The sequence below is a fragment of the Patiria miniata genome, unplaced genomic scaffold, assembly GCF_015706575.1.
Source record: "Patiria miniata isolate m_02_andy unplaced genomic scaffold, ASM1570657v1 HiC_scaffold_6, whole genome shotgun sequence".
NCBI classification, from domain to species: domain Eukaryota; kingdom Metazoa; phylum Echinodermata; class Asteroidea; order Valvatida; family Asterinidae; genus Patiria; species Patiria miniata.
Genome location: NW_024037073.1, coordinates 17,227,448 through 17,248,233, shown reverse-complemented (window position 1 = coordinate 17,248,233; position 20,786 = coordinate 17,227,448). Strand labels below are relative to the sequence as shown.

Sequence of the window (20,786 nt, the reverse complement as noted above, 5' to 3'; positions counted from 1 at the left end):
AGCGCCCTCTTTCGTGGTTGACAACTTAATGGGCGTTAGGAGAGGTTCGCACCCACCGCCGCCCTAAACATGTCAACAATAACAGGGCGCTGGGAAGGTTCCAATCAGTGGCGTAGCCAGAGGGGGAGGGCAGAGGGGGCACTTTGCCCCGCTGGCGGATTTTTTTGACAATTTTTTTTCCAGCAAATATTTTAATCAATGGTTAGAGAGTTCTGACATCAATCCAAAACAAGAAAACCCGCTCAAACAATTAATGCGCCGTGACAATGGGCATATAATTTGCAGTATGCATAATAATGGTCAGTTTTGAAGAGCGCCCCAACCTCCCATTTCGAACAACGACTGAAAAAAGGTGCCATGGACCCGGCGTCCTATCCTAGGTGGCGAGCTGCGACAAAAGATCGCGTCAAAGCTGCAACTGTGGATACGCAACAATGAACGCTGCAATAATATTGTGCATTTTAATAAAGGCACACTAACAAACATTCGTTGTTATTCTGTTTAAAAAAATTTTTTTTTAAAACGTTGATTAATAATAAAACAGTCCAATTTAACTTTTTATCAATTTTCTGAATAAGTATTCTGTGTGAGCAGCTTTTTATTTATTTTTTCAAAGATTTGAGGCACACAAATCTATATGTATGTGCAATGTACTAATTTTATTTTTCTAGATTCTTAACCAACCTATGTGGGCTTTTCTCAATTTGTTTCATTCATGTTTACTGTGATTTTGATGTTTTTAATATTGTAATTTATCATGCAATTTGACCTTTGGGTCACAGTGTGATAATGTGAATACAAAAATATATACCAATTAAAGGGTCAAGCCTGCACTGGGCCAAGTTTGTGCAAAAGGGTAACTGGTATTCTTGGCATGTGAAACGGCTTAATTTAAAGAAAGAAGACATTTTTTTAAACAATTTATTCAAATTTGATACAGTGATTTAACCACTCTCATTGTTGGAATTACCCCTCATATGGCCCAATGCCTTCAACGTGGCCGCCACCTCTTCCACACAAAAGTTCTGCACGAAGTCTAGTCCATTTCAAACTTTGCATAACAAACCATAACCAACAATCTTAGCCAGATAAACTTGGCCCAGGCCTACAGATTTTGACCCAAGACAGAATAACAACGAATGCTCAGTCATCCGTGGCCACAGACAAAAGCAATCCGTCGAGTTCTTTTCCAAATACTGGCGAATGGGTTTGCAACCGCCTACTCTTTCATACTGGCGATTATTGTAATACCTGTTCGCCGGTATACAAGAGGAGCGCGGTGCAACCCGTGTTTGCTGGTATACAGGGTGAGTAAAAAAAACCCGAAACCCAAATGTCGTAACCATTGTTTTAGAGAATTTCTGCATGTAGCACTCTAGGATATAAAAGCCCAATTCATAATCTTTGTTGTAGTACAAGTATCATTCAAATCACTCATGTACTTTTGAAGTTACGGAATATTAAACACAACCACCTTTTTAAGGTTCTGTCCGCGGTTCACAAAAAGTTCAGTGTTCTTTCTGTAAAACGAACACAAATCACATATAGGGACGTGTATGAATTGTTTTCCTTTTTGTGATCCGTGGACACAACTTTATGTTTAAAATTCCATAACTTGAAAAGTACATGAGTGATTTGAATGATTCTTATACTAAAAGAAAGTTTATGAATTGGGCTTACATATCCTAGATTTTCAAATGCTACATGAAGAACCTTACTAAAACAGTAGTCCCGACATTTGGAATTCGTTTTTTTAACCACCGTGTATGTAAAAAAATGCGACGAATTAATTGGAAAGAGGACCCATTGGCGTTTCATAATTTACATGATCTTTAAGTTATTTGAAAATAATATATAATTTACACATCATCTGGGTTTCCTTTTTTTTATATACCCCCTGTACATGTACTGTACGATTGATCGATCACTCTTGACATCCAAAATGGCGGACCTTGCACCAGGCATGCTGTAACTGTAGTTGTATTCGCAGTGTTATTAGAAAGTTATACGGGGGAATGGCGAATGATAGAAGACTAATGGAGCAAATTTATTTTCATGACCGGTATAGGTGGCAAGTTTGGGGCCAGCTGAGGATAATTTTATCAGTTTGGTTTGAATTAGGAAAAAAAACGTGCACAGGGTAAAGCGTGAGTATTGTTTTTAAAGCCAGAGTCCATCATTTGCAGCTATCCAAAAAGTAACTGGCGTAATTATTGTTGAAAAACATACTTGGTTGAAAGATAGTAAGGGGACTAAACTCCCTGTGAAATTATTCTTTCTGGCAAGCTGTCATTTTGAAGAAATCAACGAAGGAAGGCCTTTCCAACGGTGCGTCTTAAGAAGCACCGTAGGAAATTCAAATTAGTAGTTCGTTTTGTTATATTCGGCGAAGCGCGCGCAAGCATTGGCACGACGCACACGGTACGCGCGCATCAGATCAGTGCGCGACATCGCGTAGCTCCAAGGCGGCTCAGTGAGAATTCAAGTCCAATTCAAAACCTGATTCAGCAACTTTTGATTTGAAGTCGAGATCCTACAATGTTGTTTTTCTCAAAAAATGCAGCTGAAGCTAAGCTGAAACTTCATCAGATTGGTTGTTCAGCATCCTTCTTCAGATATTGAGCACTTTTGTCGCTTCAAACGACCAAAATGCACAAATTACAAATGATGGACTATACCTTTAAATTGAAATGAAAGCCGGTCCCGTTCCCCATATAGGTTGGGGATTTGTGTAATCAACCGCAAGATTGACCTTGTTATTTGTAAAGGTTGAGCACAGAATAATAGTAAAGAACACTGCGTCAACGAAGCTTAAAAAATGGGGGAAAAATAGTACCGGTATTAAACCCTGCGGGCCCCCGGGTAAAGGTCTTAACAATTGCCCTTATTGAAATATCGAATTGCCGAAAAGTCCTGGAGAGCATAAACAACTTTGCCACCATTGTCATGGCCGAGCTCTATGGGCCGAGGTCAGTTTGTTGTTCGCAAGGTTCATTGTGTCCAGCATGATATCCGTCATGGTGTAAGTGCATTGCGCAAGTTACCTATCATGGACATATACGTGTCATGCAGTGGCTCATCCAGGGTTCGGTGGGTTTTTTTCAAATTCAGTTATTTTTTTTCCCAAAAATTTTGCCCAAAGTTGTTTTTTTTTGGGGGGGGGGGACGGACTATTTTGACGTTGGTGGCGCAACTTACACCCCTATTGTACTACTCGAAAATAGGCCACATACATATCACCAACCAAGGTCAAGTCGTGTAACTAAAAAAAAAATTACCAAAAAAAAATTGACATCCTTTTTTTAAGGAAAAACATGGAGGTGTAGCAGTGCCTGTCTTTATTTTATTGCGACGTCACTTAAAAAAAACCATAAATTAATTTGTACCGTAGGCCACCGCAAATATATTTTCGCATATGTATATGTGAATTGTTTTCGTTTTGCTGAAATAACAATTCTTGTGATCCCGTGCACAGAACTTTAAAACGGTGTTTGTGTTCGAAATTTCGTAACTTGAAAAGTACATGAGTGATTTAAATGATTTTTGTACTAAAAGAAAGCTTATGAATTGGGCTTTCATATCCTAGATTTTGAAAGTGCTACATGCAGAATTTCTTAACAAAATATGTCCCGACATTTGGGTCACCTTGTTGTTTTACTCACCCTGTACTTCCCCGAATTCCAAGGGAATTAGTTGCATTCTGTGCCGATCTACGGGAACTCATTGTGGAGTAGCCCCCCACCATGGATGACAGGCATACAACTTCCAAGACTCAACTGGCGCTCGAGGACCCTGTCGCCTCCAAGTCGCCCAGTAAGATTCCCCTCATTTTGCTCGGGATCTTCGCTGCTGCCACCTTCGCCCTAATGATCACCACAAGTGAGTAGAGATCGAGCTTTTTCCGGAGGATGGAGTGTTTTGAAGGGAAAAAAAGGTTTTCAATATTTTAATTTTTTTTTAAATATGTAAATGAAAATATAAATTACAAAAATGATATATAAATTAATTTTAAAACATCAAAATATATATGATAATTTATCTAATAAGCAGTCGCATTTATTCCCCTGTGGTTGATTCTCACGGTGTGATAACTACAATTAATTGTTTGAAATCCTTTATTAAAACATTTCCACCCAATATCTCAGATACAGAGACCGGCAGTTTACAGAAATTTACAAGGGGCCAATCCTTACTAAGCTCAGAAAGAAAACTGCTGAGCAAAGTCAGGTTACCAGCCATTTCGTCACACAGTGTATATATTGCTCATGGCTGGTTCTCCTCAGATGGCTTTTGCTTAATATAGCACAAACATTTCCTAAGCAACATGGTCTGGTGACGACCCTTTGAACACGGTTGAAAAGATATGGTAAACTTCCAATCACGTTTTGCTTGGGTTTTTCGGATGCTATTTTGTTAATCAGACTTGAATGTTTGCATGCATGGCCACGAGTATAAGATTTGACATCAGCACCAGGTGTATGTTTTGTGTAAGTTGTGGTGGGGACCATTAAGCCGACGTTTCGATCACGAGGGCATGTTCGCAGTGGCATAGCCGGGGGTGGGGGGGACACGTGCCCCCCCCCCCCCCCCCCCCCACACACACACACACAAATTCCCAGTGCCATCCCCAACACATTGCAGCTACTGGCTGGCCGGTGGGCCCAAGAAAATTTGGGCAAATTTTGTTGTGGATCCGCCCTTGGTGCTCCCATAACATGCTGGTACCCCTGTGCCCCTCCCTCCACCTTGAACAAAATCCTGGCTACGTCACTGAACATGCATGTTTGTCTTCAGAAATGGACGAATTTATTGACGTGTTTTTCAGTTGTTTTTGCACTGCAAAAGAACGACATTGCCGCCAAACTGGACGCACTGAAGGCAAACAAACCACCGGTGCCCGTGGATCGGGAGACGTGCACGACGAAGCAATGCTATGACTCCGGTAAGACAGGGATCTATTATGCCCATGCACTTTATTCGAATGACCAGGTCGTACCGGTGACAACATGACCGACGCCATTTACTGGTCCTTTAAACTATCGCCACGAAGGAATAATCAGTTCAGAAACCGCAATGACACATTGTCATAAAATTATGAACTAATGAACCATGCTTCCACCTAAGATGTAATTTACTGTGAGAAAACTTTCAAAATTCCGATATTTCGATCAGTATTAACTCGGGAATCAAAAACTAAAAGCGGATAGGCCGAAAGGCAAGATTTTGTTCTTTGTCTAATATCGCTTTCTCTTCATTTCTACAGCATATGCATACCTGAGCAGTATGAATCAGAGCAAGAATCCATGCGATAATTTCTTCGAGTACGCCTGCGGTGGCTGGGTCCAGCGTTACGCCGAGCTGAACCGGACTAGATTCTCTACCTTCTCTAAACTGAGAGACGAGTTGTCGCAAAGACTCAAAGGTATCTCATGCCACTCAACATAAGCTCATGAAAACACCTGTCATCTTCCAATGTCGTCTCATCTAATCATCTCAGATTCTCCTCCTGTGATTTTAGTGTGGGACATGTTGCCATCATCTTCTTCATCGCCCACGGTCATCGCCATAGTCTTTTTCATGGACTTTGTCACTGTCACCATTAGTGTCATCGTCAGCATATTAATAGTCGTAAAATTATCGCTGTAGTCATCTTTGGCAAGTCATCGTCATTTTCGAAACTATCTTCGTCATTGCCATATATATCTTAATCACTCCCACTGTCGGTTCTTTTTGTCACCGTCATTAATGTCGACATCAAGACTTGAGTGCGACAATGGCAGCACCGTCCAAACTTTGACCCCACAGTCGCCATGGAGACATCCTCATCGACAGTAGCGTCATCGGTGGATGTAGTCACTGATCTAGTGTCGACATTGTCATGATATTTTACTGATTGTGTGAGTACGCTGTTTAAGAATTTGTCATTAAAACTGCCATATTGGTCATTTCTCTATCAGTTATATTTGAACGGAGTCCCGTTGCCGGCGAACCCTCGTCATATCACATCGTGAGGAACGACTACCAGTCTTGCGAAGATCTGGGTAAGTTGTCTCATCTACCAAGCAAAGGACACAATCTATGGATAGCAGTTTGGATCTTTAGGACAGGACTCACAGGCACATTAAATATGTTTCTTTTAAAATTATCAGAGTGACATTTGCTTGACAACATTTTACTAACAGAAAACCAATGACAACTTCTATTAATGTCAGTGCAAGGCTCTACTCACAGAAAGATTTTGTTGCGATTGTCGTTAGCCTTTGATATCTGTGCGCATCGTGCAGCAGTGCAATTGAACTATTTATAGATTTATGTTTCACATTCATTTTGAGACTTCAACATTATCCAACAGACACCATCAACGAGTTGGGCGCCAAACCTCTGACGGACGTGCTGACTTCGCTGGGCGGCTGGCCGGTGCTGGGGTCTACCCCTGCCGGCGGTAACTGGAACGCCACCGAATTCGACTTCGAGAAACTCTGGGCCGCCCTCAGGGGCACATACGACGTGCAGTTGATTGTGAAAACGGGCATCATGCCCGATGTTAACAACATGACCAAGTACAAGTTGGCTGTAAGCTCTTTAAGGATACACATTCTTACACATTTCTGGTCAAGGTCGATTACAGGTAAAGCTGAAAAAAGAAATTGTTAAAATCACAGGTGGCTGAAGTCTTTTCTCTTTATGTTTAATGTTGTTTCTTTCTGGTAATGAAACCAATGATTCCTCAAAAGTACCCTAAGCACTGTAGCTCGAAAGCCTGAAGAAACCTGTAGAGAGAAGACAGTGAGAAGAAATTACAGTTTTAGAGGTGGGAGGAAAAGCCCAGAGGAATATTCTGAGGAAAACCCACGGAATCAGGTAGGGACTGAAAACCCAATCCACATATTGGCCCGGGCGGGATTCGAACCCGGGTCACAGCGGTGGAAGGCGAGGAAAGCTACGCCAACCTGACTTCCCTGACTCTGTGTGGGATGGGTTGCAGCTTATGGTTTGGAACGGTTGCAGCTTATGGTAAAGAACGGCTGACGCTGTCAATAAGGCAAAATGGGTCACCCTGCCCCTGCTGTTATGTAACGTTATTTTTGTTGTAACGTTATTTGCAATATCGGGTCTTTTTCTCATCAGGCGGCAGATCCTGATTTCATGGTACCAAATGACGACATCGAGAAGAAGCACATGCGGGGTGTGAAGACTCTGGTAAGGAAGAGCTCGGGGTTTGCTATGGCGTGCTTTTATCGGAGAGATTCAATTCACACAATGAAAACGCAAATCAATATCAGTTCAGATTGCTTCAGATTGTGCGGTGACTTTTAGTTGTATCGTTGAAATAGAAATGAAGCAGTCTTTCCATTAGCACGTTATATAAGGCGTATCTATATACGCATCGGACACAATGCAGACTGAAAATACGCTTACAGATAACTGGCTAAATAACGATGTGTTTCGTTCTTTTAGATTATTGTTTCACGTTTCTTTAAGATTATTTTTTCACCGGCAATTAGTTTTGTCTACAAACCACAAGTTTTGCGTCTTCACCATTTATGATACTGCATCTTTATGATCATGACATTCATTTGTTTTCTCCAGATTGACGAACCAGACCATTCTGAGGGTTTTGCGGTGAAGATTCTTTTGGATGAGAATTATGCGAAGGTAGGCGGTTCTTCTTTTTCCCCTGCCAGCACGTTGAACTCTTACACATTCAAAAATTATCATGGTGGATGAAAAGGCATGTATACATAAAATGAAATCAACGCACATGGCATCATTTTTGGGGCAAGTTCATTCAAATTCCGTATGGCATGGACCACATGCTTGGAGGTCTTTGACAATCACATTGATATAGTATAATACAAGGGCGTTCCCGCCAACTTGCCACGCCTGCGTCCCGTCATCGTCGCAATACTCGAATTGTGCCCGATTGTGTTTTTGGCCCTCCATATAGTCTCATGATTTTATGCAATTATGTTTGTTTCACCGACATTTTTGTTTCAGGAGAGGAAAGCGTACCTCCAGTACCTGATCGACATTGCCGTGGCTCTGGGGGCAGACGAGACAGTAGCGAAGGAGGATATGACGAACCTCATCGAGTTCGAGTCGTATATGGCTAATGTAAGACATTCGTAGAAATTCGTCAAAGATTCTGTCCTTGTCGATGTTTTTTTAAAGGGCAATTGAATTTGAAACTTTGTTTTGTTAATTTCGAAATGCACCTGTATCCAATTTACACATCTTGCAGCCTAAATGGACGTAACTTTTAAGGGTGTGGTATTATTTGTTAAGTATGAAAATGATATCTACGTAGATGTTAAATATATGATAGGTTAAGAAAGTACACAATTTTAAAATGATCGTTTTTCATTTTTTTTCTACAGTTGACTGTGTTGCATCCAGACGCTGGTCCCATTGAAAACACTCTCAAGGAAATTGGAATGGATGTGGTAAAGATTTGACGTTATTGCTTCGAGAGTTGGTCTCTTTTCCAGGCTTTCTGTTTTTGTTGACGGCCTTTCAACACAAATAGACATTTCATACCAATATCATGACATGAGTCGTGTTTAAGGCCTAGACGTAACAAAGTTTAATTCTCATATAATTTGAGTTTCAAGACAGTCAAATAATGGTCAGATTCAGTACGCAAGGTTTAGCCAATTACCGTGCACTCCATTTTTTCCCTTGTAGATGAACCTGAACACAACTTGTTAAAACTACTAATTATTTATCATCACATTTGCACATTAGACCCAAATTATCATCCGGTTTGCTAAGTCTATAATTATTTACTTCCAAGATCGACTGGACACGTTTCTATCAACTAATGTTGCCGGCAAGTGTCGACCCAGGAGTAACAGACGACGAGCCCATCGTCAACTACAAGCCAGACTACATCGGCAACGTCACCATGTGGCTTGAAGACCAAGACATCAGGTGGGTGCAAGAATTGTCAAACGACAATCCTGACCTAAAGTTCACGGGAAGAATCAGTTTAAAGAACTTTGAAAGTATTTCTGACACTTGAATGCCTTGCCATCAACATAAAATCCCCCTACCATCGTTGTTTTGCTGAATGTTGCTTGCCGGGCTACTAAAAGGGACTAGCAGTAAGTCGTAGCAGCTGCAGTCGATATTATATGTAGATAATTTTGGGCGGGCTTTGTTATAGAAAAGCAAAAAGGTTTCGTCCTATGAGGCTAAAATATTCTGCGATAACCAGTCCTGCATATTTCTCGTATTTCGAGACTCATCACTCCCTATTGTACTTCGGAACATGCCATCCGACCAGGGGCGTCAATCGCTTCTCAAAAGTGGGTGGACATACCTTGATCAGAAATAATGCAAGCGCGAAGTGCGAAGCACTTACAGCGTGGGTTCGGGGCCCGCTTAAGGGCCCCGAAAAAATTCGGATTGTAGATGCTCATGTGGTGTGATCTGAGGCAATTTCTGACCACTTTAATCAATATTTTCTGAACAAAAGATAATGATTTAAACATCATTTTCGGGGTTAAAGTCATTGAATAAGCTATTATATTCTCAGCTAAAGGCTTGGGGTTCGGGGCCCGCTTAAGGGCCCCGAAAAAAATGATTCTAGATGCTCTGTGGTGCGATCTGAGGCAATTTCTGACCACTTTAACCAATATTTTCCCAGCAAAAGATAATAATTTGAAAATCATTTTCGAGGTTAAAGTCATTGAATAAGCTCTTATATTCTAAGCTAAAGGCGTGGGGTTCGGGGCCTGAGGGCCCCTAAAATGTTGGATTCTAAATGCTCTGTGGTGCGATCTGAGGCACTTTCTGATCACTTTAACCAATATTTTCTTAGCAAAAGTTACATTGTAGTACATAATAGGGCCCTGTAAATGAGGCACGAGTTCAAACATCTGGGGGGGGGGGGCCATTTGATATTGTGTCCCCCCCCACCCTTCAAAAAGTGGGGGGACATGTCCTCCTGTCCCCTCAGGATTGACGCCCATGCATCCGACGAGAAATGGCTAACAGGAAAGTAGTTGTGTTCAGAAAAGCTTTGAAGAAGTTTAGAATGATCTTTCTTTCCCGATCAGGGTCAAGGCCAACTACATGATCTGGCGTCTGGTGAGTCGGATGATCCCCTTCGTGAGCGAGACTTTCCTCGCCATCCGGCAGAAGTACCAAGAGGCAGTGGACGGCACGTCGACTCCCATGGCTCGCTGGCAGACATGCGCCAACAACGCCAATGAGCAGTACGAGTTTATCAGCGGTAGGATGTACGTGGATGACCACTTCCCTGAGGATGCTAAACAGAAGGTATGGGGCAGCATGCAAAGAGCAAATTCAGGGAGGAACATTAGTCAACGAGTGGTTGATTTGTGACGTAATCTACGCCTGCGCACTAACAACAAAGTCCGGACGCCTCATCACGCTTGACGCGCGCGTGGCTTTAGGTAACCAGCGATGCAACCGTGCCCCTGGTAGTCAACCATCTTTCGTTCGAGCAAAGTTAGTCGAACTATGGTTAACCACGGATCTTCTGTGTAGAGGATCCGTGGGTTAACCATAGTCATCCCCGGGATTTTTGAACACGTATGCAAATGAAGAAAAGTCTGGTGCCTGCATGTACGTTACATTAACGTTTGTTTTTGTATGCGATGTCTGGGGTAAAAACAGCATCAATTCGTCTTGCCGTGAGTTATGAAAACACGAATTTGTTTTAAGTTAAAATGTTACAATCTGGCCTGCCAATATGCAGTATCACATTTGATATTAATATGAGCAAACTGGAAAATGATCGTGAAAACACGTAATGCACGTTGGAAATAACAACACCAACTACACGATATAAATCACGCGGTTGAAAATAAAGTAAGCACTGGGGACGAGGTTGAGATCAGTGGTCCTTCCAACTGGGCTCTTGAAAATGGTCACAAAGCGCTCTCTACTGTTCATCCATGGAGTCTATAATGTTGATCAGCAGAACTCGACAGAACCAGTTTTCACGCTCTTCAGTGAAAAACTAACTAAGTGAGAACTAACTCTATTGGACTGAAACCAGAAACGAGACGTTTGGAGTGAAATGTATTCATTTCGAATAGTAGGCTATTTCATACCGATCTTTTTCAGTATGCGTTTCACCCTCAATCTATAACTCAATCTGAGAGTACGATTTAACCTCCTTGTTTAGAAAAATGTTTTTCACTGGCTACAAATTGGATTTGAATACTCAAACTTTGAATAATTATGATTTTGTTGCACTTCGTTTTTGCATTATATTTACTATTCATAAGATGGAGTTGAAGTCAGTGTGAGGTAATTTTGGTCACAATCACTCGGCGGCAACACAGAGTATACAGTTGTTATAAAATACGTCGGTGTAGGGCAAACCAAAATTCTGAATTTACATCAACCCAACGCAAAGTCCATTTTATGAATAGTTTCATTGCGATACCTGCTTCTATATCTCACTTGAACCAGCCAGGCGATCCCGGCAAGCTCGGTGGTCGAGTGGTAAGACGTCAGCGCTAGTAAGCAGGAGGTGGTGGGTTCGAGTCCCACTCCAGTGAATTTTTGTTTTAATCACTCGGGGGCAACACTGAGTATATTGTGTGTAAAATACATATTCACAGAGAGAAAAAACATATTCCGAAAACAAATCTTTGTAAATATCTAGAATTGAATGAACAAATGTTGAAAGAAAAAAATTGTAGACGAACTCCAAAAAGAATATTATACGAAAAAGTATAATATGTGTGAATTGTTTTCCCCGTAGACGCTTGAAATGATCCGCGATTTGCAGACGGCGTTCAAGTCCATGCTGAAAACAAATGACTGGCTGCAGGAGGCAGACAAGGGCGTGGCCGCTGAAAAGGTAAGGTCAAAGGTCATCAAGGTGACATTTCGAAGGTCAAAGGGTCGTTATGAAGAGCAAAGGTTAGCAACATTGTTTGTTTTACATTTCTAAAATGACACGCCTCGTGCGAAATGAGTTTCACACCGTAAGATCCGTGTGAGTCATACCACGAACTGGTATCCGTGCCTAGAAGTGTTGGGAGCCGTAGGCTATACAATATAAATAAAGTCCTGTCTCCTAGGAGATGTGGTCAAGTTGTGAGAAGAAGAAGAAAGACCAAACACAATATTTCGGTCATTGTGGTCCGAGTTCATCTGCAGATCCAGGGGGGGGGTGCCAAAAAAATGTTGGTCCCCAAAACGAGGTCACTTAAACAAAACAATTGGGTTCATTGGGGGTGGGGCTTGCCCCCCCCCCTGGATCCACCCTTGTCCGAGGTCACTTTGCAAAAAATATCTCGGAACCATTTCGCTGTGAATTTTCAAACGAATCTACTCTGCAATTAAGCCCCAAATCACTTTGAAGATTGGAAGGTTTTTCGTTACTCTGGACTCGGTCACCAGTTGATGCATGTGCTGTGTGTCACCACGTATAACAGGTGTAAATCAGGCCCTGTTTACTGGCTTTAATATTTTTTATTAAAAGATATTATTTCATGGACACGGAAAGTAGCCATTTTCAATGATTTTTGTTGTTGTTATTATCCCCATAGGCAGATGCTATGGACATCGCAATTGGTTACCCAGAATGGATTAAAGACAACGCTAAGCTAGATGCGAAGTATGCCGATGTAAGTAGCTAAAAAGAACGTGTGTAGTTTTAGATGACGATAATGTTAAATTCCACCCAGGTGTATGCTCGGCTGCCAGGGTAACCGGGATGCCGTCGTGCATGTATTTGCAAAATATACACATTATGTTGTCTCTTACACGTCCGCAGAATGCAACCACTGTCGGAGACAAAATTTTGCCCCCGAAATTCGTTCTCGCATGGTTCTCGCAGAAAATAACACAGAAATGTCCAGTTTTTAATGACGGTTTTGTGGACGTTCAAATTACTTTATTTAAATGCTCTTCTCATTAAATATAATTTCATTTAAAACGCGTTTTGTAGTCCAATCGGGCGCATTAAAGTGCGTTATCTCACCCATCCCAGTATGTGCACGATCGAATTGTGGTATTCTATAAAGATCACATAGTCCAGTGATGTCCTCTTTTAGCCAAAACGGAAAGATGACTGGTATGCGATTGTCTCTTTCCCTGCCCAAAGCTGACTGCCAAGGACGACGAGTATTTCCAGAATAGCCTGAGCTACCGCGAGTGGACATCCCAGGGTGACTTGGCGCTCTTACGTGAAGACGTGAACGAAGATGATACGCTGTGAGTAGGTTTTGAATGGTTGGATATTAGGTGTATAAGTTTCCAGTTGCATGATCTCAATTTCGTTCTTTTTCACTACGATAGTAACCTATATGTAGCTGTTTAAAGAACCAGCGGTCTTCCGCGGTTGAACAATCTAAGTTCAGCGTTCAGTTCAATAGTGAACAACTGTAAATATAATCTATTTGTTTGTTTGTTTGTTGGGGTGTTCGTTTGTTTGTTTCACGAGAAAAAAATGCTTCATGTCTTTTGTATGAAATACTTAAACAAAATTAATACATGTAATTTGATTATTTCCAGAGTTGACACTTTGTACATGTTTACATTATGAATTCTGTTCTGCTTCTATAGGTGGTCTATCATTGGACCGGCCGTCGTCAATGCTTTCTACCATCCATACAGAAATGGAATTTGTAAGTTATCGTTGCCTTTCTACCCTCCGAGCAGCTTATAAAAAAAAATCACACCGTGGAACCACGTGGAGAATTTTATCACCACATGTGTTTATTGGTCAATAACGCTAGCATGCCTGTACATGCACAAGATATAGGTCATTCACATGGCCAGGGATTGTTTTCAACCTGTCTTGGCTCCTTTCTCCACGAGGGGTTGACACAAAGGGACTTAGGGGCACTTAGGGGTTGGCCACTAAGAACTCACATTACTGCACAAAGGCATTGGGCGCCATCTTGGCTTCTGTCTTTCAACACTCCTTACTCCGGAGTGGGTAGGGTCTGGCCAATGGGAGTCTACAGACTTGTGGTGTATAGTAGGGGTGAGGATTACATGGAAGCTTGGCCTTATTTGCCCATTTGAAAAAAATATATGCCCATATTTGGAAAATGTGGAGAATGAAATCACCACTTTGCTGCTCGGAGGGTTACAGCCATATAATACAGAAGGCAAATCTACATCAGCCACCAATGACATTCATCATCACGGAAGGCTATCAGACCAAAAACACACACACGCACAATCTAACCACCATTGCAGCAACACATGCACTGTTTCACTTGCACAGGGCGTCCTGAAAAAATTGGTGCATGTAAACCCCTCCATTTTTGCTAATTTACAACCAACATTTTCTGCAGATGTTTACACCATCTTCAAAGTAATAGATTTAGTTTGAGAATACCGTTTGTGTCATTGAGATTGCTTTTCTAAATCCAAAGATATGTTTGAATAACGGCAAAGCCAAGAAACCCATTTTGTGCCACTTTCTGTGAAGCAGTTAAAATCAGCATAGTCCTAGTCTAAAACCAAATCACTTTACTGTTAGTGATTTTAACATTTTTAAGTAGAGTGTGCAATATTTATTTCTATTTAATTGAACTCTTCCATTGAAGTCTTAGAGAAGTGAACCTGTCTGTACTATTAAATTGTTTCAAGAACAAAACAGTCGCGTGAATGGAATGTTTGTCTTACACCCATAGGGATAATCTTATCAAAAGAGCCATACCTATCCGATGGCATTGTCTGATCTCTGAAGCACTCGCTTCCTAAAAGTGACACAGAACGGGTTTTTTGGCATTGCGGTTATTCAAACATATCTCTGGATTTACAAAAGCAATCTTAATTAAACAAACGGTATTCTCAAGCTAGATCTGTAACCTTGAAGATCGTGTAAACATTTGCAGTAAATTCCGGTTGCATATTTTTGCGAAAATGGCGGGGTTTACATGCACCATTATTTTCAGGACACCCTGTATATAAATCCAGCTACTCTAAAAACAACCGGGACAGATTGAATCCAACTCAGTCCGGGTTCTATTTCTGTGAACCTTTTTCTGATCGGTCAAAAATAATAATATAACCAAATTTTCCCTTGTCCTTTTCCCGTGAATTTCGGTGTTTTTACTAATTAGACCACGAGCAACAAAAATAACCTAATTGCGACTACAAAATGTTGTCTCTAAAGAGGGGCTGTGCCATTAGGGAGACAGTTATGTGTCTCCCTAAAAGCCGGTGTCTCTATATTATCGAAAAAAAATATTACGACAACGTAATGGTACATTTACTAATATAATAATTACTATAGCGCATTTGGAATCGAAGAACGGAATAATAGAAACAAAAAAACATTAGAAAGAATCCCACTTAAGACCCTAACTTTAACTAGAATTTGGCCGGAACAGCTGTTTTCTCAAATATCAATAAACAACCGTTACTGGCAATACTGTAAAACTCTATTTTACACCTTAAAAACTAAAATTACACAATTATTCACAGTTGCAAGAAATTACATGAGGAAAAACAAATTACGATTCAAAAAATGTTGAAGCTCTCAATTTAGTCATATAACAAGACGCCAATTAACTCAAGAATTCGGGTTGCGGTGGCCGGGTTCTTCCGACCGACCGAACAACCGACCGTTAGTCGAGACATTCATGAGTGATTTCAATGATTCTTGTACTAAAAAAAAAGCTTACAAAATAAGCTTTCATATCCTAGATGTTGGAAGTGCTACATGCAGAACTTAACTTAAACAGAAGTCCCGACATTTGGGTTTCGCTTTTCTTGACTCGCCCTGTATAGCCTACCAATGGACACCACCACCCTCCCATTGATCAACCAATCACGAACCTGCGACCGACATAATGCATCTAATGTTCTCAATTTTTCTATAGTGTTCCCGGCTGCCATTCTCCAACCGCCTTTCTACCACAAGGATCTTCCCTGGTAAGTAACAATCACTACAATCTTCTGAGTTCCATATTAGTTGTTTCCATTTAGCCTTTTCCAGATTTTTGTCCCATTAAAAATTGAAGTGAACAAGTGAAAGTGTTAGAACCATAGCAATTATTCTAGTTAGCTTGAAGTTTGTCAATTACCGTCGGGTTACGCTTCTCATTAAACTAATGTACAACATTTGCTTTTGCTACAATTCTCAGAAATAAATGGATTTGGAGGATTAGTATGTTATAGCAAAATATTGTTAAACCGACTTGTTTCACGTTTTGGGCTTGTAAATGCTGGAAAAAGCAAGAAAACCAATCATGTTCTTGAGGTCTGGCTCCCTGACCCCACTTAAGATGGAACAGAGCAATTTACTTTGGGGAATTACGGTACTTTCAGAGAATCAGTCTAGCAGGATTGTACTCCTTAGGTGTGTAATCCATTGCAAAGAATATGCGGAATAAGTCAATATGAAAAAGTAGGAGCAGTTTTGAAAAAAATGTCAGCACACCAGGAGCCACGATTTTACAGGATGCTTAAGTCTGTCATTCCCTAACAATACAGTAAGGTGCTTCGTGATAATTTGATCATTTCGTTTTTTGATGTTTGCAAATGTTGTATCTTCCCTTTAACCACTTTTCTTTCTTGCATTTCAGGTACTCCAATTATGGTGGCATCGGTGTCGTCATCGGGCATGAGATAACCCACGGTTTTGACAACATAGGTAAATTAAGCCTGGAAAGTCATTACAGATTCTGATACCTTTTGATAAATCTGAGTTAATTTTCAGAAAGAGGTCTGTATTTTAAACCATAAGGAGACTATTTCCGGGTCGTGCAAAGGTCGTGCACTAAAAAGGTCCATTCAATGTGGTACTTCAGGTTCTTGTATAGGAAACTTTGTTATATTTGATTTTAGATTTTGCTTTTGTTAGAAGCCGTACGTAGCATTAACGAAAACAAATAAAACTAATAACTTTGATTTTAATACTATCATGACTAAATGACGTTACAATTCATTTTAAAGGGGAGCATTTCGTATTTGTAAGTATTTTTGCTCATCGATTGATGGAAGACATTTTCCAATATGAATAGTTCCAATTCCAATATCTTGGTCTTTTTTTCCTCAAAGGGAGACTGTTCGACAAAGACGGCAACCATAGAGTCTGGTGGAGTCAAGCGTCCATCGGCAATTTCACGGAGAGGGCGCAGTGTATCATCGACCAGTACTCTGGCTTCGTCATGCCGCAAAACAACAGAAACGTTCGTTTCAGTTTTAGCCATTCCTTGAGTTATGCATGGCGGCCGCACTGTTAATATATAGCGCATTATATGGTGGCGAATCCTTTTTGTCAATATCTTTCTGTTTTCTATAAAAGCACAGAAGGGAAATGGCAGGTTGACCGTTCGAATCATTGTAAATTTACACAAGTTGAGGGTGACTGTAAGGTCAGAGCCAAATTCTGCTAAATGCACATCAGAACTCTGTCAGATTTATCAAAAACCTGCCATATTTCCTAGAATTACTCGAAATACACTGTAAACACTTAAAATCACATGCAGATTGGTAGTATATTGCCTTAATTAAGATTCAAATTACATAATAAACAATCTAGTGACATAAAGATGTCGTGAAATTATTGGTAAAAATTTTGGGCAAAACGCGGATCCGGCCACGACAAAGTCCGTTTCCCAGTGAACCTCAGCACCTAGACCAGCCAACCTGTCCCATTATGCAAGGGTTTGTTTGGAAGGATTGAAGGTTTTTTTCATACAAATGTACACCATATTTGCAGAATTCTGCCAGAAATCTGCCAAAAAAATCCATTCTGTCAAATTTTCTGTCAAACTTGTTTTTTTAACAAAACATCTGTCAAAGTTAGCCGAAAATCGGCTAAAACGGTCACCCTGCACAAGTTCTCCGTAACATATTTTGTTTAATTTTTACAGCTGAACGGAGAGCAGACGCAGGGTGAAAACATTGCTGACAACGGAGGCCTGAGAGAGGCTTACAAGGTAGCCTCAGCATGCATATCATGTCTTAAAATCATGTACATAAAATTGCAACTGTATCTTATTTTAGAAGTCATTTTGATTATCAAGGAAAGATTGTTCTTCGCCCAATCGGCTGATTGCATCTCGGTCACCAATATTAGGGCACAGATTAAGTTTTCTCGTAAGATTCGCTTGTTGAGCGTTCAGCGAAATTATTTTTTTTTGAATTTTTGCGAGATTTTTTTCGAGATGAATCCTTAATAGTTGCAAAAAACATACGCCCTCCTTAAATATCGTCACGTTAATGTATGGTACAATATATATTCCTCCCCCCCCCCCTCCCAAAAAAAACCCTCCTCTTGCATCCAGGCCTACATGGACAACATGCCCAAGCAACCTCGTCTCCCCGGCATCGACTTCACCGAAGAGCAGATGTTCTTCCTGTCATATTCCCAGGTAACAATGAAAACTGAGCCATTTAGCCCCGCCTACCGCACACGTGCGCATGCCTTTTGCCATGCTGGGCGTGTCACATGCAAATGCATACAGTATCGGACATTTCTCGGACAATCACGGTTGTGATTGGTCAATACACCTGGAGGTGGGGCTTAGTAGATCGGAATGTTATCAATGTTTTCATCATAACACACAAACTCAACCCCTTTGATAAATCGAAAAAGCTGAGTTTCTTGTTCATTCCATTATTTTGGTAATTTTCACCTAATTCAGAATCCAATTCACCCTCCAATTTACAGGCCCGTCCCTTCAAACATAATTTGAAGCTTTGTAACGTCATGAACTTAAAATGATTTATTGTCCCACTCCAAAAGGTTTCATGTAAGATTTGACAAGGACCTTATCCTTCGCTCTTGTCTTTCTTACGTATAACAAAAGTTTGAATAATTGTCATCGTGCAACTCTGTTTAGCCATTTTTATGAAACACATTAAATGTTTTTGGTGCAATCAAGATTTGGTGCAGTGTGTTCACACCAGAGGCAGCGGATGACTACATCGAAACTAATGTGCACAGTCCTGGCCGATACAGGTATGTTTTTTTCGATGCATCGGCTGAATCCATTTTGGCAGCAGCAGCAGCATCAGCAGCAGCAACAGCAGCAGCAGCAACAACAGCAACAGCAGCAACCACAGCAGCAGCAACAACAGCAACAGCAGCAACCACAGCAGCAACCACAGCAGCGGCAACAGCAGCAGCAGCAGCAGCGGCAACAACAGCAGCAGCAGCAGCAGCAACAGCAGCAGCAGCAACAGCAACAGCAGCAGCAACAGTAGCAGCAGCAGCAGCAGTTTCAGTTTGTGGCAGCAGCAGTTTGTGGCAGCAGCAGTTTGTGGCAGCAGCAGTTTGCGCACAAGAACGACGTGGTAGCACTGTAGTTACCAAAATGAAAAAAAAAAAGCTATAACTTTTTTTTCTCAAAATTTACCAATTCTAGAGCTTTAATCAATCATTTCTATGAAAATACATTTCCACAAATGATAACTCCATCTCGCCTTATCTTTCTCGTTCGCACAGAACCATCGGTGCGCTTCAAAACAACGAGGCGTTCAACGCTGCATTCAGCTGTCCGGCTGGAAGCTACATGAACCCGGACCTCAAATGCAGAGTCTGGTAGCCTATTACTTCCTCCAACAATAGATCTTATGCTTTAGCGGCCATCTTAGAGGGCATCATTTGTCATAACAATGAATGCACGAAAGGTTCGTTCATGCAAATTGCTGCAGCAAAACAAAGCCATTGCCCTCTGCTACGCAAAAGGTCTATCGTGGTGAAGTGTTCATCGTATCTTAATATTCTATTCTCCATTTGCAAAACATCAAAATTGAAGAGCAAATTACAACTTAACTGTGACCATATTCTTGATTGGGGTTGAAACTTTAATTTTTATTTTCCGGTTAATTTACTGGTAACCGTGTTCATAACACGAACAGTGTGGACGGAACAAAGTACGTCTAGAAATGTTCTTCTGTCAAATTGTTTTTATTTGATTTTAAGCATAGGGCTTATAGTATCATTTGCATTTATCCCTTTTACCCAGTAAATGGCGTCTTTAAAACATCTTCCGAAGGTTAAAAATGTGTTAGATTTGTCGCTGTCATCATTTCCTAATGATACAGATTTTTATATTTTTATTTTGTTTTATATATATATTATATATATATATATTGAATTTTGTATTCCTCCTGATAATTGTTGTCTTTGTCTAAAATTGAAAAATAGATAATAGTCATGTCTACATATTAAAGAGAAGATACAACATTTGCAAACATAAAAAAAAACCGAAATGGTCCAATTATCACGAAATACCTTACTGGATTGTTAGGGAATGACAGTCTAAAGCATCCTGTAAAGTTGTGGCTCCTGGTGTGCTGACATTTTTAAGAAAAACTGTAATTTTCCAACACTGGTCGGCCGACCAGCGCTGGAGAACTTACTGGCTTTTTTTCAAAAAGAGCTCATAAGTTTTCATATTTAGTTCGTATGCGTTTTCTTTGCAATTGATTACACTCCTGTGAAGAAGTACACGCCTGCTAGACTGATTTTCTGATTTAACAATTCCCCAAAGTCTATAAATTGCTCCGTTTCATCTTAAGTGGGGTCAGGGAGCCCGACTTCAAGAATATGATTGGTTTTCTTGGTTTTTCCAGCATCTACGCACCCAAAACGTGAAATGGTCAGTGTAACAGTATTTCCTATAACATTTTAATCCTCCAAATCCATTTATTTCTGAAAAAATGCAGCAAACGCAAATGTTGTACATTCCCTTTAAGTAGCATTAGAAGGATTAGTTTCAGTTGGTTAAGCGGGCTTAATATGGTTTATGCGAACTTTCGTTTTACATGTAATGGCAGGGCAGTTTTTAAGGTGTTGGACGTACAGTTTGGGAAATAGAGTC

The 20,786-nt window shown here is 40.7% G+C and overlaps 1 protein-coding gene across 1 annotated transcript; it reads left to right on the top strand.

Moving 5' to 3' along the window:
* The first annotated feature begins 1,234 nt into the window (after window positions 1–1,234).
* Window positions 1,235–20,168, top strand: LOC119743509 (membrane metallo-endopeptidase-like 1). Its single transcript, XM_038219930.1, has 23 exons — window positions 1,235–1,307; window positions 3,686–3,879; window positions 4,826–4,942; window positions 5,264–5,422; window positions 5,958–6,041; window positions 6,353–6,573; window positions 7,129–7,200; window positions 7,591–7,656; window positions 7,999–8,115; window positions 8,379–8,444; window positions 8,795–8,931; window positions 10,062–10,284; window positions 11,744–11,842; window positions 12,537–12,614; window positions 13,094–13,203; window positions 13,555–13,616; window positions 15,831–15,882; window positions 16,536–16,603; window positions 17,011–17,141; window positions 17,829–17,894; window positions 18,243–18,329; window positions 18,843–18,919; window positions 19,406–20,168. Exons 2-23 carry the CDS (start codon window positions 3,744–3,746, stop codon window positions 19,503–19,505), a joined length of 2,328 nt encoding a protein of 775 aa, XP_038075858.1. The 5' UTR covers window positions 1,235–1,307; window positions 3,686–3,743; the 3' UTR covers window positions 19,506–20,168.
* The last annotated feature ends 618 nt before the right edge of the window (window positions 20,169–20,786 follow it).